The sequence below is a fragment of the Aythya ferina genome (assembly GCF_964211825.1).
Source record: "Aythya ferina genome assembly, chromosome: 2".
NCBI lineage: Eukaryota > Metazoa > Chordata > Aves > Anseriformes > Anatidae > Aythya > Aythya ferina.
Genome location: NC_140297.1, coordinates 124,605,142 through 124,631,746, shown reverse-complemented (window position 1 = coordinate 124,631,746; position 26,605 = coordinate 124,605,142). Strand labels below are relative to the sequence as shown.

Here is a 26,605-nt window from a genome sequence, read left to right as displayed (position 1 = left end):
AAAATTTTGAGAGATTTCTCAAAAAAAAAAAAAAAAAATGGAGGGATTTAAAATTAAAAAATTAAATTTAGTAAAGATGCTTAAAATTTAGTAAAGATGCCTTAAACATCAAATGAGTTTTTAAATGTGTATTTGAATAGCCTGATGCATTGTTTAATTTCTTACTGAATTTTATTAAAGTTTAATGTTTTTTCTCCTGTTTTTTTAATTTATTTTTTTTCTCACTTGGGTATGTTTGTTTGCTTGTCTTCCAAGGCTTTATGACCTACTTAGTGGAGCCACTATTTGGGGAGTGGGCCCGGTTCTCGAACACGAGGCTGTCGCAGACGATGCTTGGCCACCTGGGACTGAACAAGGCGAGCTGGAAGGGAGTGCAGAGAGAACAGTCTAGCAGTGGTGATGACGTCGATCCCGCTTTTGAGGAAATGGACTCAGACATATTACCTCAGGAACCTCGATTGTCCTGACCTCAATCTTCATGACAAAACTGCCTCTTCTCTTGGTATCTGCACAGCTGGATTAAAGGAGATACTTGTCTGCCCGAGGTTTTGGTAAAATGGTAAAATGATGCCAGCATTATTTATTTCCAAGTTTTCCTTTGACACAGACCATTTGAACCTGATTTTTTTTAACTGCAAGATCCGAACATAGAGCAATATGCATATGCCTCAGTTGGTTTTCGTTTGGAACCTTGAATATGCAAAGCACAGCAGTGACTGAGCCTTGAAGGAACAGTACGAGAGCTTCATTGTGCCACATGTTTTGTTTGGTTTTATTTTTTTGTGAAATCTGAAATCCGGTCTTCAAATCTAAGACTTGAGATGGATTGTTCCACTTTCTTGGAATCTAGCAAGACTTGCATAAATGTGTTCAAAGCATACCTTCCACTCAGTCCCTGTTTTAATACGGAAATGTGAAGTGCCCATCCTCTGCTGCCTCTGGCAAGACTTGATGTTTACAAATGTACTCTGAAACTATTGGTTCTAGACTTAACCTTTGCGCATGGCTGTGAAGGAACCACTAACCTGGGTTTTTTGCTTTTTTAAACGAAAAAGATCAAATCCGAGACTGCAGCTCTTGTTTCTTTGGATGCCAGAAAAGCCTCCCATTTGCCATAATTTTGTTTGTGCACTGGGAACTGAGCATTCATCATAGAGCACAGCCAAGCTTTACTCCAGTGCTGTATGGGAATGCAGTTTTTTAAAAGCGGAAAACACTTCTGAATTGGGGAAGGGAAGGGGTGGGGGTGGGGGGGGGAAAGCGTCTGAACTGCATTGCGATTCTGCAGTGAAAACATCGCATGTTGTTTTCACCATTGTACACTTGAACTGCACATGCAAGAAAAAGGTGGAATGTCTAAACACCATAATCAGCTCAGGGTATTTGCCAATCTGAAATAAAGTGGGATGGGAAGCGTGTCCTTCAGAACAAGGGTACAAATGCCCCTTTCGCTGCAGCGTGTGTGTACGTGTGGGTGTGTGAGTATGTCTGGGGCGGGGGAGGGCGGGGAGGGAGCTGGGAAGGGTTTTGAACGGCAACATTTTATTATTTTTTTTTTTAATTTATTCTTTTAGAATGTGACAAATTTCATGAACAGCCACATCGGGGAGGAAACTGTAACAAATTGCTACAGATGCCTTAAACTATGCACAAAGCTAAGTGACCAAATTTGTTTTTGATTTGAAAAAAAAAAAAAAAGGTAAAAAATAAAAAAAAAAAGTGCATTGTTTACTTATTCCTCCCTCTACTGAAACATTACCCGCTAATGGGGTTTTGATGGGAAAAGGAGAAAATGTTTTTTAGGACAAAATTAAAGGACTAATTTTAAACTTAAAACATTCCATTTTTGTAATTTGTTTTACATTGTTTTAAGTACAGTAAGCACAACTGTAATCTGATTTGAGAAACTGGTGCTTTCTTTTAGTTCACTTGTATTTCCCTGTTCTTATTGTAAAAGACTGTTTATTAATTCTGTTTACAGTTTGTTGCAACAGCCATTCTTGGGAGAGAGCTTCAGCGTAAAGCCATTTGTAAAGGCTTTGCCGTATTCATTTTAATATGTGCCTGTTGCTGTTAACTTTTAATTAATAAAAAAAGTTCTTTTCACGTTATGCTCCTGTACATTTAAGTTATGACCGAGTCATGGAAAGATAGCTGAGGTTGCAGTGAGCTTCCACTGTAAAACTAAGCCCATTTTTTGGATTTGAAACTACTAGTCCTCCTAACACTCCAAAATTTATCGCCTCTTCGAGCTTGGCCTTTTACTGTTTCAAAAGCAAATTCTGACTTACCTGTTTGTTTCCCTTCTAAAATTAAGTTGTTTCTTATTCTTTCATGTTCCCTGAAGTAATATTATTAATCTCAAAGTGGCCATGTTTAAAGAAATAAATTTGTAATGAAACCACTGTTCTTGGAACCTGCGTGGACTTCCTTCCTTTGCTGCCAGTGCAAGTTCTTGCTGTTGTCTGACTTCAGTAGAGGATTAAATGTGCTGCGAGTCTGGGTTGTAACGTGACGTAAGAGGAAAAAAAAAAAAAAGCCTTATTTTAACAGCTTGTCTGTAAGAGGGTGGTGATACTTGCCAGAGTTCTTCGGAGCTGCCAGAACAAAGAGGAGGTAGCTGTGTGCTTGAGTAGTTCACTGTGGAGAGATTGCAGCACAGCTTCCTTACAGCCTATATAGATTTGCAGGGTTAAGCGTGGAAAAGTACTCATTTCTCTTTTTTTTTTTTTTTTTTTAATAAAACCTGTTCTGAGCCTGCAGATACTTTGAAAACAACCATTAAAATCAGAATCTGATGTCTCCTGATTCTCACATTTTTGGAGATGTGACTCAGTTTATATTGCCATTGAGGCGCTGTCTTTAAACTTTGCTAAGTGTTGCAGGATATTTGTATTTTACTAAGAATTTTTAACAGAAATGAAAATTAACGAACTTACACATATAGCAATACTTAGAATATTTATAAACAACCTGCAACTCTTCAACATTTTGCAATCTTATTGTTAGGTTGCTCTGTTCTGATAGGGACCAGTGCAGCTTGTCAGAATCCTGGAGTAAACTGTGAGTAACTTTGTTCTACGCCAGCTTTCCTAAGGAGAAGCTTCTGGCTTTTCCTACAGCATTGGATTTGGAAAAACTGGTTCTAATCCCATTTATTAACGTGTATGGAAGCTTCTGACACTTGACTGAACTAAGACAAAAATGTCTCTTTCTTGAAAGTACGGTCTAGAAATTCCTTCTAAAAAGAATTCTTTCTACATTGGATGTCAGCATTGCTGCAGCTTAATTGTTTTGTGCAAAACCCAAGAGCATTAATATGCCAGGAGTGTACTTAGCGCGCTACAACCGCTAACAGCCAGTCACAGCCCATGTGAGTCCTGAAATGTGTTACGGGATGGATGTCAGCTTCCCATCATTACTGGTTTTAATTTGTGAATCTGCTGCTGTTGGGCTGTGCTATTTGCTAACACAGGGAGACAGATACGGCCCTTAGCTGGTGTCTGAGGGATCTGCCCGGTGTGAATGTCCTCAGTTTGCATACTTGTGTTTTGGGAGGTTTTTCTGTCAGCAGTGGCATGTGTATATAAAAGATTTCAAGTAGAAAGATACAAATTAAGGTACAGAAAATAAATAATTTGATGACAGCTTTGTGATTATTTTTTCTTGTACAGCAAGAAAACATTTATGACTACTGTAGCAGAATGTACAGTGCACGTTGTTGTGGCTGACATCATTTGTAGAGTACCATAAATCAATCACATACACCTTGTTTATTTTAACTGCTTTTAATTTTACATAGTGGCAATACAGAGCATTAAATACAAAACTTGAGCCCAAAAGTATCTTTCAAAAAAGTGTTTTAAAGGCATTTAAAACATGAAAATTTAATGGCCTGTCAGTAAAACCCATGGCCAAGCATTTAGAAAGGAATTTTTATTGTGTACATATTAACACCATTTCAAGTTTCACACCAGAAAACATCTTCCTTGATCATACAATCTACCTTCCAGTTATAAGCAGCAAAGCTTCAGTCATCTTCGGTAACCTAACTGGAGCCATTCAGCTGTCTCTATGTAAAACATGCTGCGTTTTTCTTTTCCTAGAAAACAGCAGCTCTAAAAGGCACTTGTACGTGATCCAGTAGCAAGATAAACTTAGAAAAGCCAAGTCTGGCTCGTTCATGCTCTAAGTTTATCCACAGTCAGAGCAAGCCTTGGCTTCACCTGAGTGTGCAGCTGAGTTACAGCGCTCTGGTTGCTGAGCAGCTTTCTCCAATCTGAATTTTATTTTTAGTTTGTGGATAGAGGCCTGAGCTCGGGGGGTTGGTTGGTCAGTGAACGGGCTCTGTACGGGTCTGGCAGCAAGAAGCTGCTCTGGGAAATCCCCACAGGACCTCCCCTGGAAAACAGATTATGTGCAACAGCTCCCACCATCGCGTCCCTGCGAACAGGACCGTGAGGGCTTGTGCAGTCCCCACCTGCTAAAATCCTACCCAGGGACCCAAAGGCCACTGGGAATAAAAAGGTGTCCACGAGCATCTCTCAGCACAGCGGAGATGCGTGATATATTTTGGCAACTTGCACCCCACAGTACTTTGTACCTTTTTTCCTGTACGTCACTCCTACGCTAGTCAACACATACTCTGACACTAATTAATCGTTTTACTCTGCTGCTATCTGCTGGTTATTTCCAATGCATTGCACTAACGAGTCACAGAGGCTCCCTCAGCATGATTCACTCTTCATGCGCTCGTGTTGGCCACAAGATGATACAGATAGGTTTTGCTGTCTTACCCTTGCAAGCTCACAAACTCATTTTGGGGGGGGGGGGGGAACCCACAAAACACCAAGAATGTGCTACTATTTAAAATATCTCATACCAGGTGACCTTTGCAGCAGGTTTATGTTCTGACTTTGTTTCAGTATGAAGCAGAATGTGTTCAGTTTTAATTCGGGCTAAAATTTTGCTAAAACTGAGTTTAAAAGAAACACTTTTACACGAAAAAATCAGTATCAAACTAAAGTTCGTAGTGCAAGTCATCATTGGAGCTCAAATGACTGATTAACTTAAGGGTGTATCGCTGTCATTATTAACATGTACACAATGTTTTAAGGTGGTCAGTTATGCACAAAGAATGTTGTAGAGATAATTTAGTGTTAATGAACTAAAACCACCCCGTAAGTCTGAGTAGAAAGCCAGGTTTGGATACAAAATTAATACCTGAGTACAATGGTCAAACTTATTCCCCTTGATAAATCATATACAAACACGCACCTCAAACGCAATGTTTAGTTCCTCAATTCAACATTTTCACATTAGGTTTTTCCGCGTTGTACGAGACCACTCGGTTCTAGTGCTATTTGCAACGTCAGAGATTTGGGGCAAAACAGCTCAACAGTCTTTCACGTAGTGATCTCAATAGGTTAAGATTTTTCAATTAAAGTCTTCATTTTTCCTGTAGACTTCAGCATGTGCGGTCCAAACTGAGAAGGAAACCAGAAACACATTTAGGATGCTTTCAACAGGGACCTAGCCAAACTCTTCATCTAAGCTGTAAGTAAAACTAGAACCTGAGCAGAGAGCATTTCCTTTATCAACTTGCTTCTCTTCATGTAGATTTTACCCACATTGTAGCCACAAAGTACAGGGAAACGTCAGCAATCAGCTGCAATCACTCAGATTAGGCAGCTAACCATCTGCTGGAGAAGCTCTGACTAGAGATCCTTCACTCTACCACAGCAAAATACCAAGATTGATGCTGTTATCTTTAGAAGTTGACAACCAAGTGCTCTAGCAGGAGTTTCTTAAGATTATTCCTGTTCTTTGTCCTTCGTTTTTGTGCAAGCCTTTGTAAAGCATAAACGGACTGATGTGGCAAAGAAGTTACATACTGATAAATAACCCACAACAGATATTCATTAGACATCAACATTTTCTCATTTCATAAATGAAAACCTTCAGTTTTCTTAGTTTTTGAGGATTCGATGATTCTTTGTCTCAAAAGATGGACTTCAAATTTCAAAATGAAATTTGTGAAAAGCTCCTGTGCAAACAAAACATTGCCAACACTTCTTAAAGCCTCTGCTACTAGAAACAATTGATTTGGGGGAAATATACAGCCTTGGAGTTGTGAAGAACAGCCTGAATATTACAGAAAAACCATTAAAGGCCTAAACCGGAAGGCAAGTAAGTCAACACTAATAAACTGAAGTACTCAGAAATCCTGAGATTTGTGGCTTAGAAGTATTATTTTCCTAAAAAAAATAAAAATAAAAACCGGAGTACAGACTATTCTCTTGTTTGCTTTAAATTTTGGATATTTACATGCATTTTTTTCTAAACTCACAAAGGGAAAAATCTCTTTTTTGTTCTGATTCTATAGCATGAGGCTTCAAGGATGGCTTACTAACAAAACTAATCTACAGTAGCCTGTTGTGTAAGTAAGCGTATGTTGATAGAAACTCAGATCTTGAACATTCACTGCTTAAAAAGCCCTTACTTGAATTTCAAATCAATATGAAATACACCATTGTACTATGACATAGATTTCACAAATAATTTAACATACCTGCACTTTAAAGAAACTTTATTAACTCACTATTAACTCAGCTTACACCAGTTATTAAAACAAACTCCCTACAACACGATCCAGCAGCCATTCTGAACACTTTGCTTTCTATGTCCCTAGAAATTGATGTTTCAGGATCTTGCTTCAGAATCGCACATGCGCTATCTGAACGGTTAAGAATATCACATTCTCATAGCAACACATGAGGTTTTTGTTTGAAAAAGAAAACTCTTGTAGGGCTTTTTAAACCTCAAGCCAAAATAGTACACAATCTTGAGAACAGATACCAAAACCAAAACGTGATTGCCACAAATCCTAGCGTGTCAGTAATACTTCTTAGGGCTTTGTGGACAGGGATGTTAACTCCTAGGTATTTGCATCTGTTGGCAGAAAGCTTTACCCTGGCTTACCAGGCAATTATTGTTTAGTCCAAGCATGTGTTCGGTCAGAAGCACAATACTCACCAGCACTACTTCAGTCTTTGTCTTTGTTTCAGTCTTTGGAATCATTTTTTCAATTTCACTTTGGCTATCACTTCGGTATCGATAGGCAAATTTCTTTTTGAGTGCTTCTGCTATTAATGCAGCAGGATCTGTAGGGTCAGCTACTTTGGCTTTTGTATCTTCTGGTGATCTAGAAAAGTCAATGAGAAACTCTAGCAGAGTCCAAAACAAAGCTGGAGAAGTTGTGAATGCTTTTGCATTCTTGTTACATCACCACCTGTCTTAACCCGAGGTAGTTCTGACTCAAAAACAAATCATTAATGCACAAGTTAACAAATATAAATAAATGTCTTACCTTTTCACGGACCGTAGCTTCACGCTGTTCATGTCCTTGAGGATTTCTAGCATGTTTGGTATCTCAGACTTCTTTGGCCCATTTTCTGTGGGAATCTGTCCAGAATTTTTTTTGTTTTTCCGTTCCTTAATGAGCTCAATTGCAGACACGCTCCGTTGCAGGCCCGGGGGAGGGAGTGGTGGTGGTGGTGGAGGAGGCGGAGGAGGAGGTGGTGGCAGTGGTGCTCCAGGGACAGCAGCTGAAGCAACTGGACTTAACCCAACTACAAATAAAACACGCATTCTGTGTCAGTTTACTGGTAAATACCTTTATACGTCACAAGTGCTCAGGTAAGAACGTGATTACAATAGCTTTGATTGCTTTCTCTCTGCTTTCTTTAGGTAATCACATAACATCTTCAATCCTAAACCAGTTAGGTAGACATGACTGAAAAGGACGTAAAAATCCTCCTGAAGGAGAAGTTCTTTGGATTTCCAGTTCAAATTCCGGATACAATCATGTTTTTACTGCGGTGGGATGGATGTCGTGACATATTTTAATTAAATCCTAATTTTAACATTCTCAGCATTTCAGTTTCTTCTGAGAGGAAGAAAGCCTTTCTACTGGCCTGGAAGTCATAGCCAGTCCGCCACGTGAGCAATGGTTCTTCCAACATATCAGAAATAAAGGAGTTACCATACAAGATTTTAAAACGGAAATGAGAGAGTTTAACTAGTGCCTAAATTCAATCTTATTCCAACTCTTTGAGATGGACAGCTGATCATATTTGAAGAGATTCTTAGGATTATCTTGAACTGAAATTTCCTGTGCTCTTTTGGTAAAAAACGTTATAGCAGTAAATAAATGAAGAAACCTCTGTTCAAATGTCCCTTTAAAGAAATCACCGAGACCAGACCAAATCAGAGTTTTGAGCCTTAGAGTATGAAGTCTGTATAAATAATTAGGTAAATAATGCAGGAATCTACTCTGCATATACATATTCCTACACAATTGTTACCATATTCTACCAGAAGAGGGAGGTAAAGATGATAAAATCGTATCAAAATGTAAGTTTTCTAATAAAGGAAAAGGGAGAATGAGGAAAAAGTACGTTATGGTGGGATTTTTGTCCAGTAACTACACTTCAAGAATGAAACTGAGTGATCCTTAAATCTGTTTTAGGGTTTTGATTTTGAACAGTTAAGGAAACATAAAGTAACTGCTATCGGTTCACAGAAAAAAACTGAACAACAGCTGAAGAATCAGAGTATCATTTCATACGTGAACAAAACAATGTATTCCCTAAGTGATTGTAGGAACTGATGAAAGCTGAGTGGCTATTATCTCCAAGGAGCAAGGGCTAGCTCCACTCAACCTTGCAGATCACAGATTTAGAACTGGATGGATGGTAGTCAGAGGGGAGGGCAAAAGGGGAAAGAAACTTATGAAGAGTTACTCTGCTTACTACAGGGAACAGTGCACCTCTTCTGGTTCCCTATGAACATGCCTGATCCCAGAGACCACTACAGAAAACAACTTCACCTCCTTTTCTGCAGTTTATTTTATAAGCTTGAGATATATGCTACATATCCCAGAAGCACAACTAGCACCTTACATGGTAACTTCGTGATATGCGAGAATCAGTTTCATTACTGGGTGGGGTGATTTAGGGGTTAGCAGTTAGGTTACGCTCTTTTAGCTTGGTTTATTCTATCACATTTACCAAGAGCTTTGCTCTGAAAGCTGTTAATACTCTGCATTTATCCATAGATTCAGAATTCTGGCATGCTTTCACAGAAATGTAAAGACTTTTAGAATACCAGAAAATATAGAAAATCTGACGGGTCTGTTGTCTGCAAGAACTATTCTGTATTCCGTGGTTTGTTTGCTATGTCTGTCTATCAAACGGACCAAAACAGCGTGGAGAAGTGCAGTGCATCACAAAGATGAACTAGCACTGCACTGAACGTAAAAAGGACACGCTCATTAACTCATTTGCGCTAAGATTACGGCAAATTGAATACCTGCAGACAGATTCTGTTGTTCTTGCAAGATTACGATTTTGGCTATCTGTGCTCTCAAAGTGGCTAGTTCATTTTCTAGAGCACTGATCTTCTGCAGAGCTTCTTCGTTTGCTGTCACTGTGCTCCTGGACACTGCTTCATCTTCTGCCAGGCTTGCTGAGGATCCCTGGTTGGACGGGGACCTTCCACGCTGATGTACTTCACCTGGAAGGGGCTGGGCCGTTTTTGACCAAACTTCTGATCTGTAACAAAAATATCAAAAGATTTTTTTTTCAAAAAGTTTTCTAACAGATAGAAACAAAAGCACTTTTACATACAAAACAGGAACAGAAGTTACAGGAGTGTCTTCAAAGTTGTCTTTGAACAAATCACTTTCCTCTTTGCACTTTCCCCAAAACACTGTACACCTCTAAGTAAGAACTTCATGTCCTTTCTGCTTGCATCACTGGCTGGTATTTCATCTCCTTCTGCCCTGACAGCTTTGTATGGAATCCCTGATTTCCAGAGAAAAAGGAATTAACTCCCTCCTGTCCCCAATCTTTCTCCGCCTCGTGCATGTTTTATTTTTGTTGAAATTAATGCTGCTATTTTTTCCCCCCATAGACTGTAAAAAGTCATTTGTAGTTGACTCCTTTGAAGAAGGAAGAGTTTCTTATTTCCATGGCATATTTTGTATTGTTCCTGGACTTTTCCAGCCCTCCATTTTAGTGCTGGGAGCATGGAACACAGGGAACAGTTTAGTGGTGCTGCTCACAGCTTGCTTATCAGTAAATAGGAAGGGATCTTATCTCAAGGTTTCTAACGATAAATAAAGCTAGAGAGAATAAAACTTCACACAATTTTAGAGAGTCTAGAAACTTCCCTTCTCTCTAAGAGCAAGAAAACACAACTCTATTGCTTTCCTTTATTAGCCACTAAAGCTGAAGCCGTGTTAAACACTGAGGGGTTTTCATGCCTCTGCAGCTAACATAGGGTAATACTTACTGAAGACAACAGCATTTTAAAACCGTTTATCTCAAGTAGAACTGATAAGGATTAACGATAACAGATTAATATAAACAGAAGTACTCTGTAACTGCTGATCATGATTACATACTTAACTCTTACCTCGTTCGTGAAACTTCTCAGGCAGGTCAGGATTCCCTTATTTATTTCAAACACGAGAATAGGAATGGTGTCTGGGGATAAACCTTTTCCAAATGTGTAGAGTGGCTCTAGACTAAATACAGCTTCAGAGCCCTGTTGCTCCGGGTGTATGGGGTGAGCTTCTCGGGGTTGGGCACCCCATTAGATCTGCAGTGGTGCTACACTTACCACAAGAGCCAAGCTCTGAGGCTAGAACAAACCCTGCACGCTCTGACCACCTCCACCTCGTCTTAGATGCACAACTGAATTTTTCACAATGCTGACAGAAAGCATCAGCACAACTTGCACGGCTGAATATTATGAAGGATGTTAAAATTTAGGTGGTGCTATCTCCACAGGCATAGAGAGCAACCGAAACTAAGACAATCACAGGATGCTTTCTACGGCAGCCATCTCTCTGCACTCCCTAAAAAATGAAGTGGAAGGGGCCAGCAGTCACTTCTCTCTTTAAAACGTACCTCCTACAGGCTCTTAAAAGGAGCAGAACAGCTGAACAGAAAGGGTATTTTCGGCTCTGAGCAGCAAAGGCATTTTAAGCAAATTTCCTCAGTGGAATTTAACACCATGGAAAAATATTATACCTGAGTTGTCACTACTGCTCTGACTAGGGGTAGGAGAAATGTGACTTGTCCTTTAGTTGCTTCATTTATAAAATTGCATTCACAGAGAAAAAAAAAAAGAAAAAAAAACACATAAATGTCTGCAAGAGTGTTTAGGGAATTATCCCGAATATGTCTTTTACCAGTAACACCTATGGGATCTCCTTGAAACTGAAACAATTTCAAATGCACAGAAAACACTCAGTGCACGCTACACTTTGTAATACTTTGCATAGATGTAACAACCAGCACATACTGAAATATTCCTGCTAATATCTGCTAAGTAGTCCACCTACAATGCTGCATTACAAGCTGTTTGCCCTAAGGTCACTATTTATGTGCAGGATTATTTTAGCCCCACCCCACCCTAACTATCCCCTCCTCCCCCTTCACACAGTGCAGGCATTTCAGCAAACACACCAGTCTTAGGTCTTTCGTAAGAGGTTCTCTGAAGCAACAAAGAGCTGTTCTCCTTCTTGTCTCCATTAGACTTAATAGCTTTACAGTTCAATCCTTAAACAAAACATTTCTGTGCAAACACCAGTAGTACTGGCCGGTTCGTTTTCTTTGTATCGAAGACAATTTACAAAGAGTTTTTCTCAAACAAGCCTTGATTTCTGCGACTCCCCCGAGTTTGTGCAACTAACGTTGCAGTACCAGGACATCAGGCGAAACTTCACTGTGCCAAGTTGTTGGAGGGCATCTAGGTCCTTACTAATCTGCTCTGTGCTTTCAAATTAACAACGTAACCTCCAGCAATCTCTATCTGTGCCTTTCTCGGGAAGGTCAGCTGGAAGAAAAACTTCCTCTGCACTACAGAACGGTGCCTTTGTTTCAGGCTAGGCTGAGCAGCAGCTTGGGTAGGCTACAACACAGAACTTCCTCGCTTCTGCCAGGTGTTTAATGCGGCTACCGTGCCATGTGGCGCTCCTGGTCCAACACAACAGTACCTGCGCAGGGATTCTGGTCACAGGCACTCAACATGCTTCCCTGCCAGTTCTCATTATAAAGATTAAAGACAAAATATGTCATAATTTTTTAATTCTCTGCTACAGAATACAGACTGTTAGCCAGAAAGGTGAAAAACGATGTGACAATTATCAGTCTGTCCGAAGGACTGTTGCTGTTAATGAGGCTGCCTTACAACTCCCTGCCCCATGCTAATGACAACCTCTGGAGAACTGGAGAAGAATCAGTGCTGGCAATCACGCCATGCCACAGCAGACATTCTTGTGGGGACAAGGTTGTGTGAAGCTGTCACACGCTAATTCTTTGCAATAAGTACGTAAACAAAAGCCATGATCTTCCTTGTAGGAAGCCAAACTCCTACATGTTCTCCAACCAGCCTTTCATTCACAGTCCTGTTAGTCTGATCTCTGCTTATTCTTTTCCAGTCCCTACCTTTTCTATCACTCTTCCCTCTCTCCCAGCACAGAAGTGCTCTCTGTTAACTGAGAGTATATTCACAGTATATTCACAGTATATAGTCTCAATGGACAGAATCTATATATTTTTTTTCCTTGGCTTCTAACTTGAAGGAGAAGATCTGAGGAGCATACCTGAGCCTTGTAGAGACTTCACCTTCCTCTTGAGCAACCCATCTCACATCTGCAAAGGAGGCCACTGCATCTTCTCTAAATTGCTGAGGATGGTTTCCTTCTGCGCCATGAGAAGTAAGCTAGATTTTAAAGACAAGATTGAAGGTTTTAGAGTCAGGATTCCCAGTTCGTTTCACTGCTATTTCACCCAATGGTTTTAGTGAGGCTGCACATAACTATTAACACACACATGCACAAAACACATTCCACTTGTTACTATCCTGGGCTTGGTCCTGAACGCATTTCACCGACTAGCTATATGTCAGAGGCTAGCTATACCTACCCTCACATGGCCCTAACACATAAAATCCAATGCAAATTGTTACCTTAATGACAAACAAGCATCAACATTCTTAAAGAGTTTGCTGTATTATCTCAAGTAATGTTTTTAATTATATTAATTACCCATCGTTAGGAGAGACAATAATTACTACTCCTACCTCTTAAACTTTTACTCTGATTTAGTATTATTTTGAAAGTGAAATTCTGTTGCAATGTGTTCCCCTTCCTCTACAACTTGCAGAATTTCTGTACAAGAATTCAGGCGTAAACATTATGGAGGAAACAAGTCGCTCCTACTAGCTCCACAATCACATGGACTTTCAGTGAGAGGTAGGATGGAAACAACAGCACTATTTGCTAAAAATCTCATTTATAGCATGCCAAACAAACAGACTATTTTTCATCACAGTTCTGTCACCAGCTTTTTTGAAGCCAAGGGTGAACAAGGCTCAAGAGACTGGAACCTTTCTTACATTTACAGCTAAGCATGAAACCAGAATGAAAATTTGAAAAATCATTATTTGGACCATCAATATATGTTCCATAACCACGGCCCTACAAAATGGTTTCAAATCTACTTTGAAATATTGGCCGCTTCCCCAGGTTAGTCAAGGGCATGTGTACTCGGTCACTGGACTACTGATTAGCCTGGGCTCAGTACTTCAGCAAATAAAAGCTACTGAAATACCTTTCAGTAATTTCCTCTGCTCAGTTCCCTGTCTTCAGTTGTTTATCTCCAGTGCAACGATGGCACCTCTGTTGCTTGTACTAGATATAATCCACCTGCCAAATTTGCACAGGAATTGTTGCAGCTGTTTACGTGCTACCTGGTTGTGGCCAAGAAGCTGGTAATACTCACAGAGATGGGGGTATCATGTACCTTAATCTCTTAAGGATAGCTTTGATCTGTCCTGTTAGTGCTTAAGTCTATTTTCAAGGCAACTCACCTCTTTAAGAGGAAACTATAACAGAGCAGCAACTATGGGATGGTCGCAGTAACCTGAATTTGTAGCAGCCCTAGCACAGTAGGACTGCAGTCTTGATTAAGTGAAACCATTTATGAAGAACATTCACAGGTACTTCAGTTGCAACCTTTGCTACGCAAGTTCCAGGGAGACAGAAATTGTCTTGTTATTTTTTATTATTTTAATTTGTGTTGTTGTTTGCGTGTTGTGGTTCTTTTTTTTTTTTTTTTCCTTCCCCCAGGAGCTGTTACAAACAGCTTTGGAAATTGAGATTAGTCATCTTCACCTCGTACTCTCGCAACTTGCGCGTGAGCCTTTCTCACAGCTCCCAGGAGTGCAGATTGGCATCATCAGATCATTTGGAAACAACAGGGTTTTTTCCAGGTAGCATCAGCACAGATGGTAATATGTTTATCACATTAACAGTTGTGCCTAATACCATCACAGTCTGCCTCACTTTAAAACAGTCTAGAGAATACTATATTGCACGTTAGGATTGCCATTGTTTGAGGTCTCCTTGTTTTGCTGTTGCTGTTTTTAATGAAAAAGAAACGTACATGACCACAGCAGCTGTATTAATGTTAGTGGCAATTAAAAGCATCTGTAGCATGTCAGCCAGTTCTTGCAGGTGATACACATTTTCCTGACGGCAGCGGTCACGTGAGGAACTATTACCGTGAAAAGATTGAAGGCGTATTTAAATAAAGGCACTACAGGCACTTGCATCAAAAATCATCTTATAAATCAGCAGTAAGGAACGCACTTCCCATTGCCAGGTTTCCTGCTCTGTGAGATAAATAAGTTCTAATCCAACATTTAGTAGCAAGCCTTCTGTTATATTGTGATGCAAGTTTCGTCTTACTTTTTTATTCGTATTTATGTGTAAACAGAATCTGCTTGTTACCCATATACAGATGTTTCTTTTCTCTATCCCTATAAATGACAAGGCCTCCCACAGCAGTGCATTTGGAATTTCAAGTCGAGGCAAGATTTTTAATTGAATTTAGAGGTTAAAAGCCAACACCCATCTCTTAAAACCTTTGCTCATCTGTAGAACGATGTTTCAGCAGCCCTGCTGAATGCCCTATTCCTGCAGCCAACCTTGGACACTTGGACAACTGCTCTGCCAGCCCCTGAAATGGGGATCAGAGAGCTGAAAGCAGAGGTGGAAGTAGGAGGAGTGGAACTAGCTTGCTTTTCCAATAAATATATAGTTGTTGCCCCGAATTTCTCCTTAAAATACTTTTTTTTTTCTATTTTAGTATGTGTGTATGTTTCACACATACACGTGTGCATGCGTGCGTGCACCTGTGGCTTTCAAATCCATTTCTGAGAGAATTTTTGGAAAACAAAACACTCACTGTTCTGTTTTAGCTGATGTCAAAGCAGAATCCCTATTTTTTGTTTGCTCCAGGAAATAGAAAGCAGAAAAAATATTTTTAAACTTCTAAGAAAAGAAAAATCTTTAATTTCAAATTACGAGTAGATTTCGGTATTAAACATTTGGAAATATTTCAAGGAAGACAAACTTCCTATGATTTTTCAAAGTAGCCCAGTAAATTCTGATGTTTGCTAGATTCAAGCCAATTCCCTAGGAGACCTGTACTTGGTTACCAGGTCTGTGTCAGACAAATAGGAGAAGCACAGGGCTAGAACAGAGATGCTGTATTTGGGGGACACAGGAGCCTTCCTCTCTTGTTACCTAGACTCCAATCTTCTGAGTATTCTGTAGGTTTGTTTGAATCTACCTAGGCTATATTGATGTTTAACTACTACTTTTTTTCTCCTAAAAATCACAGATAAGCCTAAACTAAAGACAGGGTGTTATGAACCATTTTCATTTGTTCATGCTATAGAGAGCAGATATGGTAAATTCTGCCACCACTGCACGTAGCAGTTAATTTAAATGTTGACTACAGCAAGGCCGTAGAGGTACCACAACAGCTGCAGACCTCAAAAATCAGAATATTAGGCTATTACTCTGCTTATTAGACGAGCAGAACAAAAGCACGCTAGGAGAAAAGAATGAATGTAAGAGATATTCTTTCAATATCTCTTATCCATTTATCAGAAAGAAAATGAAAGCATACACACAGCTTATTGCTCTTAAAGTTAGAAACGCTGATGACACGCATGCACCCTCGGACGAGGCGAGTATGGTTTGCTTTGTTTTTTAATAACGTGACTTACAGCAAGGTTCAGTGCATGGTCCTTTCATAACATAGCTAAAGCTGGCAAGAAAGAGAAAGGAAGAGACAGCTATAGGAAAGCATCGGTTGCAACAGCATAAAAATGATCAAGACTGGCATTGAACTTCAGTACAGAATCTTAGTAAAGACATACAAATAGACGTTAGCATCACAGTTTTACATGTTCAGCAGTTTATATATTTAAATGCTCATAAATAGTTATAAAATATATATTAAAAAGCCTTGCATAAACCACAAACTTTAATACACCTAAAGGCTCAACATTATAATATTTCAAATTCCATCGACTATGGCAATCGTACTTCTGTTTTTAGAATCCTTCCCTTTCATCTAACAGAAGATGAATGTTTAGCCTTACTGTGCATAAAGTCTAAGCAAAGCTGATTGACTCCTTAAGAGGAAAAAAAGGCAACTTTTTATTTGTTCTAACACAGAATTCAGACGAAGATACGTATGTATCTTGGAAAAAAATGCCCAGACATATCTTACAGCTCTCTACAAGTACCTAAATCCTTTTGTATACTGTATTGAGAAAAGGCATTATTTGGCTAATTGTTAAAAATGAGCACTATCTTCCTTTGGATAGCATTTACAAGTGAAAATCAGATATATCATAGGAGGACTTCACTTGCTTTCAAAGCTGAGGCACACAGAGCCATACTTCTAGCATAATTACTACGAATTATGTATCCAGAAGCTTCAGTCCAGCATCTCATTTTGTTGTCCTTCCCACCTGCACAAATTTCTCCCCTGCAATATGCATGCATATATACATACATATATGTATTTAAATATTTTATATATATATACATATATATATATATATACACACACACATATATATAAAAAATATAAACAAAAGTTTCATGAAGCCACCAGTACTGGGAGATGCTTGGCCCCCTAGTTTCTCAAAATAATTATCTAAGACAGTGCAAAGAGCCTGTTTGTTTTTTTTTTTTTTCCCCACTATCAGACCAAAAAGGCTTCCATGATAGTCCGAACTATCTGATTTTACTAACATAATTTCAGATTTAAGTATTGTTCATACGTTTCATATAGGATAGAGAGATGAATTTAAGAGTGAAAAAATTAGCTTTGTAGCCAATGCCCTGTCTTAGTGTGGGTGATGATTCCCACCCACCATTCATCATCTTTATGTTCTCCCTTGTTCAGTCCCAGAAATATTCCTTTCCAGCATCAGTTTCAAACACAAGATTTCTCTAACTTTATACCCACCCCCAATCCACAGCATACTCAGAGTTGAAGAAATTATGTGTAACAGCTTCCATTTTTCCATCTGTTCCTGAACAACTTGTTATAAAAAGCAAGGGTTTTCTCCTCCTTAAGCTTTACCCTTGCTCTTTACCCTCCCACTATACGCAGTCAAAGTTAGAAGCAAACAAATCAGAAAGCTGCAGAGCTCTCATGTTCCCCTTTCACCTACACAATGCTAGCCTTGTATTAAAAAAAAAAAAGGCAAGAGAGTACTCATGTTATCTTAGAACTAATTTTTAACTTTCTGATAAAGCTGTTTATTTTCCAAATATTTTTAAGTAACACTGTTCATCTTCACATGCTTCTTAAGCCTAGCTTTAAGGACTCTTTTCAGAAATCAGTTTCAAACTTTTTTAAGAAAGAACTTTTCTTCCATTAATAACTTTTTAATACTATATTGTGCCATTTTAGAAGCTCCATTTTCTTTAGGAAAAAAAGTTTGTCTGAAGTTTCATTATGCATGTTACAGCAACACAGATTCATATTCTACGCAGTACAGAAGCTGAAGAATTCATATTAGGTAAAAGTCTGAACTTGAGGTGGAAAGAACTGAAGTAAACTAATTCTCCGATGGGCCAGGTTTATTCCGCTTTCAGGAACCCTCTAGTCAATTTTTTAAATGAACTGTAGAATTGCTTAAAATCTTTCGCAATGGGAACACATCTGTTTATCTGCGTAGTGAAACTTGTGTTTTAAACTGTTGAGAATGCTTACCTGAAACTGAACTCTTGGACACTGTATTAGAGAGAGGTTAGTACCAATTTTTCTTACAATGCTTCGAGATGAACCATAAGGCTTGCTTGACCAAAGTACCTAGAAGGAAGAAAAAAAGAAGTCACCTGTTAGATGATTCATTTTTCTATCATATCAAAGTAGCTTCCCCTTCTGTACTACGCTTGTGCTAAATGTATGCATGATTTGGAAGTTACTCCTTTCATGCTAGAAGAGAGAACATAACACATTCACTCAAATTCCTATTACTTAATTTAGTGATCTCCTTCCATTTTATACTTGATTTGGTAAAAAAAAATTGTTTTGGTCATTATAATATGCCTGTTTAGGCTCAAGACAGCCTTTGCATTAAGTTTAAATTCAAAGCAATAAATCTAGTAACACAGAAGGATTCAAAATTTAGTAGTTTCTTCAAAAGCACAATTTGTCCTTTTTTAAGACAATAAAGAGTAATCTGCATTGAGTCATACACCACTTTTTAAGGGAAAAGTAATTCAATCACAACAAATCCATAAAGTTTTGTAATTCTACATTTCCCAAAGTCCATTTTCTTTTTTCGTTACGAGCTCTTCTGACGCAGGAACAACGTCTACCAGTCTTCAAACAAACAAACCGCCTCCTAACAGCTAGCATAAACTAGAAAGTGTAACTGTGGAATTACACATTACACATTAGGGTAGAGAAAAGGGAAAGTGAAAAAAGGAAATACTTGAAAATGAGACTGTCATAAAAATACACATGCACTAGAGAAAATTGCACACAGCACCTCAATTCACCTGGCTTCTGATTCTGAACTGTTTCTACTGCAATTTACATTACTTCTACGCTGTTTCAGTAGGGACTGAATTTCTGTTGTGCTTAATGTCGAGAATGTTTGCTCTACTGTTTACCAGAGCTGTATGAAATAAAACGAGACTATAACCCTAGGAGAATACTACAAAATGATCCAGAACAAAATAAAAGAGCACAGAGACAGAAGTAGGAAAGATTTCAGCAGAGAGAACAGCAACAGAAACAAAGCAAAAAAGGTGGAAGAATAACAGGAAGACTATAACTAAGATAATGTGGTTGATAAACAATTAGAACACTGTCAGGTAACTGAAAATAATTGAACTGTATCTACTGTAGATATGAATTTACTACTCAGACCATAGTTTTTAAAGGCTCATAGCTTCAAGAAAACTCAGTATCCTGTTAGAAGGTTACTTCAAACAGAAAACTTATCTAAAATTCATGCTGTTAATGCTATTAAACCAGGCCTCGTGTGGCACAGTTGTATTGCCTATGTGATGAGTGTAGGGAAGCTGTGGGAGTTTCACAACACACGGCTGAGTAGCGTTTTGATATACTAAGCAAAGATCAAAGATTTCGAAGGTTCTAGTCAGAAGAAAATATGTTCCGTGGTATTTATCCCCAGATTATATTATTTCAAAAACTTCACGCAAACATTTTGCTTAGTCCTGTAGTGAAGCATCTTTCCTTCCCCTGACTTTAACTGAATGTAGGAAGTTTGATAAAATAAATGCACATATGCATGGCACATATGCTACGCTAGATTTCCACATCAGAGCTGCAGCTTTGCCAATCATCCACGCAGACTCACTTTTTTCATTATACGAAGTACAAATTCTCTTGCTTAATATGCAATTAAGTTATATGTTGGGGAAAAAACGTGTTCTAGAGTACTCAATGGGTACTGCATTTTGGATTCCTCAAACAAAGACCTCACATATGTGACATTAATGTTTATACACCTGAAAAAAGAGCAGGTAGACCTGGAGCCCTCAGTAATAAATCACCGACAGGCAGTAGCACAGTCAAACAGCCTCACTACTCACAGCAGATTCTGCTGCTAAAAGCAGGACAGTTTACAATAGCCTCAAAGCAATGGTACGTCAGAAAAAAAATAATATTAGGCAAGGGAAGGCTTGATTAATTACAGTAGTACTTCCCCAACTGCGAAGAGGCTAGACTAGGTGCTGTATTAGCAACATACGGGCAGCACATTATTTAAACAAGTGGTAAAGCTTGTTTAGAGATTGCTCAGACCACAGCCAAGAGGCTGGCTGGGGCCCATATACCCAAAGCGTTTGGTGCCCAAATGCCCGTCAGGTTTTTGCAGCAAGCAGTAGTTTGGTGTGCCAAAGTTTTTTGACTCAGTTTAGGTAACTCAAGATATGGCTGGGCGATATTTTCAGAAAACCGCAGGCAAGCTGTGCCACCAGGTATGACAATAAAGGCAGCACACCCCCCAGGTGAGCTAGTAAGTCTCACCCCTGTTCACACGACTTCTTGTTGACTTGAAGCACTGGCAGAGCAGGTCTGCAGAACACTACTTAGTCATACCCCTTATTGCATCAGTGTTTTGCTGTTCTGCAGGACGGCTGACATCTGGAAATGTAGCTGCATTATCACAGCCTCGATACAAGTAGAGAATGGGGGATAACAGAGGTTAAAAAAACATTTTTCCCCCTCTATTCAAACTGACAATGACCACCGTAGAGCCCATTCTCGAGCTTTGATTTTTCAGAGTTACACTGCATAAAATCTCATACTTAAGTTCTAATAAAAGCCTAAAACACTGATTCTAATGGGTAACTTACAACGTTTATTAGTTTTGCTCTCTGTAAATTCCTGAGATTAATAAAAGGTTCTACCTCAATCACTGGAGGAAGAACCACCTTAAATAAGTACTGCATAGCTGGTAAGCAATCCCACCTGACTAAAATGTATTGTCGAATTATTGGGATTATTGCAGTGAAGCCACTAATTCAGCTCAAGATAGCTTCCTAAAGATCCCAGTGATAAAGCAGGTGATGTGTGACATCTCTCTCTCTGCTAAACATCAAAAGAAAACTGTATATACACTTTCCTCCAGGCAGAGACCTATGTGTGTGCATTCCTCTGTTTCCCCAATAAAGAACACAGCCGTGTTGCTCTCAGGTACAGTAACACTTTGAGGAGGAGAGGCAGATATAGCACAATTCCTGTCGTCTCCGTTTCATGGAGCTTTGCACATCTCCAAGATACAAGCAAAGAAGTAGTAACATTTAAGAATTAACATCATTGTCAAAAGTCAGTTGAAAATTTTCCTTCAGTTTCAAAATACACATAGGAGCCTGACATGAAAAGCAGCATTTACACAATTTATTATTGGAGCTAGAAGGAGCTACACGATATTTTTAATGCATACATTACTTGGTACTTCAGTGCCCAAGTAGTGAACTCTGTAATTTTTCAGCACTGCAGAATCATATGAGAATTTAGCATATTTGAAGTGTTCTGCTAGAGTGGATACGCATGAGCTAAAATATATGAAGTGTTTTCCACACCTGATTTTCAGAAAAAAAATGAACCAAGCTTGAAACACTTACTGATTCCATGTTTAATCCAACTTGTTCAAAAGCCATCCTAATTAAGCGCTTAAGCCAGCAAATCATCTGGATTGGAAAATGCCTTTCCAAGCCTGGATTTAAGCCTTCCAAATCTGCAGGACTGCGGAGGTTCCATAGTCCTTCTGAAACAAGAAACACAAACATTTTAGAAGCACGTTGTGGTCATGTACAGGAGTAAATTATGCATTCCAAAAACCAGCTTTAGAAACAGTTACTGACAACGAGATACTTCCAGAGACAATTCCAAGTCTGCAAAGTACAGGCATCCAGAAAGCAGTTACCTAGTAGAGGTGACAAAGATTTTTTTTTTGGATGATTTTTAAGAAATCAGAGCTGTTGCAAAGTTAATGATTAAAAGGCTGGGAAACTGTGGAATGACGGCAGCCCCGGACTAACACCAAGATCCACGGGCCACAGTCCTATCTGAAACTCTTCTCCATGCAAGAACAAACTGCAGAAAGCAGACCACCTCTCCTCTTTCAAGTTCTTTGACAGCTTTGCCATTTCCTCTGTTTTCCCATGACCGAGAGACTGGAAATGTGGAAAAATGACTAATAGAAGAAAAAGACAGGAAATAGTGTAGCTGCGGGACCTGAAAATCCTCCAGTGACTTGTAAAGTTGGCCAGATTTCAAATTGTGTCTATTTATACTTCCTACCATTCACTGAAATCAAGATGTTTTCATTGCTCCTCTAGCGAAAATAGCGTATTTTGCCTCTAAACATGTTCTGCACCAGTCATAACTTGGATGCCATCGAGATGCGTGTGCCACCAAAAAAAAAACAAAAGCCATAGATGTAGGTTTACGTTTGTTTTGTGCATCACACTAGGAACAACACTCTGCTGAACCACCCTGAACAACATATTTGTAGCATGAACAAGCGTGGTGCTGAAGCCATTGCACACAGAAGGATGAGTAAGGCAACGGAGCAGCAAGGAACTGTTAGCTCGTAAGTTTGAAAGTCAGGAGATGGAAAAGCTCGGCAGTTTGAAAGTACCCACAAGCACTACAGTTAAATCATCACTGTTTCCATTACAAACATTTTTTTTCCCCAACAGCTCCTTAGTAATAACCTACTTCTTGTGGAAACTTGGCAGGAAGAGCGCAACTTTACAGTTACCTTTTTTTAGACAGGCTTAAAAACAAACAAACAAGAGTTTGATATTAGTTTCTCATCACCGCGTAAAGAAAAACACACAGCATTTTCTTTTACTGCTGAATAAATTAGGAAAAACTAATCTATCAGCTAATGTAAAACTAAGAGAAAAAAAAATATATTAAGAAAAAAAACACAGCAACAAAGTGAACCAAAAGATTAGATGGAAAATGCAGTTGTTATAAGAAAAACAACAGGGAAAATAATGGGCTACCTGTCAAACAGTCACCAACATAAACTACACTGATACATAATAAATAAGAAGTCCTTAAGCTATGGACTACCAAAAGCTGGAAAAGTCTTTCAGGGAAGCGTTACCATCTACTTGATCTAGTCTTCCTTTAGGCATCTGTTAATTCTTCCCTTAGACAAGCTGCTAGACTGCATCTTTGATCACACTGCACCTGCTGTATTTTTAAAGCAGGAGAAATACAAGTGTTTCTACATGCCTGCTATTAGATTTGGCATCATATCTGGCACCGCAGAGATGCGGTGACATAAAAGAGAGAAAACTGTATTAAGAGGGGAAACCTGTTCCGAAAGCGTGCCTCTCCAAAGGAGTTCCTCTGCCTCACTCCAAAATTCAGACTTGTTGAACACGTAGTGTGGAAATCAAAGAGAAGAAAAAATGGAGGCTGTGTCAAGACATTCAAACGGAAAAGGGGAAAAAAAAGCAGAGAATGTATTGCTGAGCAACTGAGAGCACAAGGCAGGCTGGTAAGGCAAGGGACAGCACTATAAGGAGATCACAGAATAGTTTGGGTTGAACACCTCCAGGGATGGGGCATCCACAGCTTCTCTGGGCAACCTGTGCCAGTGCCTCACCACCCTCTGAGTGAAGAATTTCCTCCCAGCATCGCATCTTACACCTCTTTTATGTCATTTTAGTCATGTTCTGACCAAGCAGGAGGGCTGAGTCTTCCATAACAGAAGGTGATTTGGCCAGAAGCGACTTACTTCAGACGATTATCTCCAGCTCACATTATAAATCATTGTTTCTTCTGTAGCCCAAATACTTCAAGTACCCAAACCGCAGTCATCAGCTTCCTGATCTTGTCAATGCCCCATTGTTTGCTTTTGTTGAAGAAAGTGTCAGAGGTCTATCTGGCAGAGTACCACCCAGTTCCTGGAGACTGACACTAAGGACAACCACGCTTTAATAAAGACTGGCTAATTAGTCATCTAAAGGCCTATCTAAAAGGAAAACGTTTACAAGTATATCCCATTATTTTTACCAGACTGATCGGTGTTCCAGAATTATCCCCAGACAAACTTTATACTCATTTCTTCCAAACTATATTGCACTACACTTGTCTTCATAAATGTCAATTATTTCACAATTACTCTGGGACCCAAGTACAGGAAGGGTTCGTTCCAAATGAAACTGCTGGACAGCAAGAATAAAAGCATTAGCAGATTTTTCTCTCATGTTTTGCATACACGCCAGAAGCAGGAGTTAAACATTTATTGCTTCTAGTAACCCAGAGTAACACCTCTTTTAAAATATTCATGCTTGCTTTATTTATCCTTTATGTTCATGCTTATCCTCTATCTTCTTGATGCTTCCTACACTACAAATAATAGCAGTTTAATTCCTCTAAAGCTGCCACAACTCAATTACTACAATAAAACGCCCCAAGTGACAGCAATATTGCTATGAAATGTAGTACCTCTGCTGTGCTTAAGTAAAACTATTACAATGATAAGCAGTAGTCATCGGCAAGATTCCCAGAAGAGATTAGAGGAGTAGTAACACAAAGAAATATTTTCGTAGGGTGGGAAGTTCACGGGTTCTTTGTTTATAAAACTCTGCTTGCACAAAAATTAACAATGGTCAAGAACTTTGTCTGATATGGAAACGTGCAGAAATTCCCTGGTTCAGAAACAAGCAGGTCTACACTCCTCAGTGTCTGGCTTCTCACTTTCCCCTCCTGGAGCTCTCCTTTGCCCCCCACTTTTTACAACCACGTTTGCAGGTTTCACTCAATACCTTCAGATCAAGTATCAGTCTACACAGCTGAGAGACAATGCCACTTATAATTAATAAAATGTTAATGCAATAAATACAAAAGCTCTGGAAGCTGTACACACAGGTACACTGGTCAGCAAATACGAAACGAAATCCTTTGCCAGGCTCTCCAGTGAGAGCTACACATGAAAGATGAGAAGGAAAAATGAGATGCAACTGCTTTCAAATTGAAATATTTCTGTATATTTTCCAATGCTGTATTTATCCAAGTCCCTTCCAAATTATGAATTCTCTCTCTTTAAAAGAGGACATTAATATTTTTCTTACTGAAGGAAGTTTCTCTTATTCATGTAAACTCCACACAAAACTAAAAGAGAACAGTTTGATGCACCTGACGCAGAGGATCAGCCATATGCAAAGAATAAACAGGTGCACAAAATTTGAAAAATGAAAGGTCTAGGCTCTAAATTGAAAGGGCATGCATAACATAAGTAAAAAGTTTTTTTTTTTTTTTTTCCCAAAGTGTGGTTTCAAAGAAACACCAAGCACATCAAAAATTGTATTAAAAACCAAGCAGGTTCCTCCTTACTTCAGCAGGAAATCAGGCCACGCATATCTTCAGTCTTGATGACTGGCACATGACCCAAGCTCACCTAACGAAACTGCATCCATAATGACACGTAGTAAAGAATTAATGAAGAAAGATAAAAGCCAACAGAAAAACATCACAGGAAACCAAGCAGGCAGGCAGAGTCTTCTGATAAAGGACTGGACCCTCTCCCGAATCAACACAGACCACTTACAAGTAACCTAAGTATTTGGCAGAGGTCACGCAGTCAGCTACAGAATTCTGTTTTTGGCCTGGAAGGCACAAGTAACAAAGTGCCTGTTACTTTCAGAAGCACCTGCTCTGAATTACAGACCTAGAGAGATAAAAGTCAGTGGATACTACACAGACATCACGGCTTATCTAAGCTAACGTCAGCATGAAATCTAAGGCAAGAATTGGAAATAATACATATGCTCAAAAGGAGTTGTTAAAGTTTTTTAGAAAGAAACATAACCTAGTTGCACACACCTCAAAGGACGAAACCGTATTTACCACATCTTGCCAATTTTTTACCACACCTTGCCAGCTAAGGATGGCGAAGAAAAAAAACTCATGTTTGAGCACTGGTTTGATCAAAAACCTTTGCTCGACAGAGATTATACCTACATTATACAGTGTAAATAAGAGAAATGCTCCAACTTCTCCAAGTCCTACAGCTTTACACCATACAGCCCTAACCACACTCCTGAACTCTGCCGCCAGACCCAGAGCTCCCTGGTTGTTGTTGCTGTGACTGCCGGTCCCTCTGCTACAGCTTTGAGAAACAAGAAAAAGCAAATGTTATTAACAAAAGGGTGCATTTGCCCAAAAAGCAATCAAGATATTCCACATTTCCCCCCACGATCTCTCTCAGCAACACCTTTGAGCCCCTAAACACAGCAGCTGGCCGGCGACCCGTCCGAGTAAGATCGCCTTGACTCAGCAGCGCGGAACTGGCACTTTTAGCGGCGACGGGCTGCACACTCACCTCCCTTCTTTATTTTTGAGGCTGTAGGGAAGGAGCAGACGGCGTTACCCCCTTCCCGGTTACGCTTTGTAAGCGCAGCAGCCCGAGGAGGGGCCATCAACCAGCCCCCGGTGCTGCCTCCGGCCGGTACCAGCCCCCAGCCCCCTCAGGCACTCCCTACCCCCCCCTCAGAGCCCCTCAGGACCGTTTAACCGCCTCAGCCAACGGCCGTGCTCCCCCCCCCCACCCCCCCGGCCCTCACCGCCTCAGCCGCCGCCGCCTCAGCGTTGCCTCAGCCGCAGCTCCCACCGCGCTCGCCGCCCGCCCCCCCCCCCCAGCCAATCCGCAT

General features: G+C 39.7%; 2 protein-coding genes across 6 annotated transcripts in view; one reads left to right on the top strand and one right to left on the bottom strand.

Annotated features, from left to right (window-relative positions):
* The window catches only part of PDE7A (phosphodiesterase 7A), a 78,080-nt gene extending 72,900 nt beyond the window's left edge, over positions 1–5,180 (top strand). For all 3 annotated transcript variants that reach the window (XM_084509332.1, XM_084509330.1, XM_084509331.1), the window contains one exon: positions 256–5,180. In XM_084509332.1, coding sequence (XP_084365458.1) covers positions 256–467 — 212 coding nt within the window. In that variant the 3' untranslated portion in view covers positions 468–5,180. The remainder of the gene's footprint in view (positions 1–255) is intronic.
* Positions 3,773–26,605, bottom strand: MTFR1 (mitochondrial fission regulator 1). 3 transcript variants are annotated; one of them, XM_084509335.1, is made up of 8 exons: positions 26,519–26,605; positions 21,554–21,696; positions 18,162–18,260; positions 12,677–12,795; positions 9,373–9,614; positions 7,370–7,631; positions 7,036–7,204; positions 3,773–5,486 (listed from the first exon to the last, which is right to left on the bottom strand). In XM_084509335.1, exons 2-8 carry the CDS (start codon positions 21,617–21,619, stop codon positions 5,427–5,429), a joined length of 1,017 nt encoding a protein of 338 aa, XP_084365461.1. In that variant the 5' UTR covers positions 21,620–21,696; positions 26,519–26,605; the 3' UTR covers positions 3,773–5,426. The 3 variants fall into 3 exon arrangements, with proteins under 3 accessions (XP_084365461.1, XP_084365459.1, XP_084365460.1); XM_084509333.1 differs by lacking the exon at positions 26,519–26,605 and adding an exon at positions 26,278–26,421; XM_084509334.1 differs by lacking the exon at positions 26,519–26,605 and adding an exon at positions 25,917–26,053.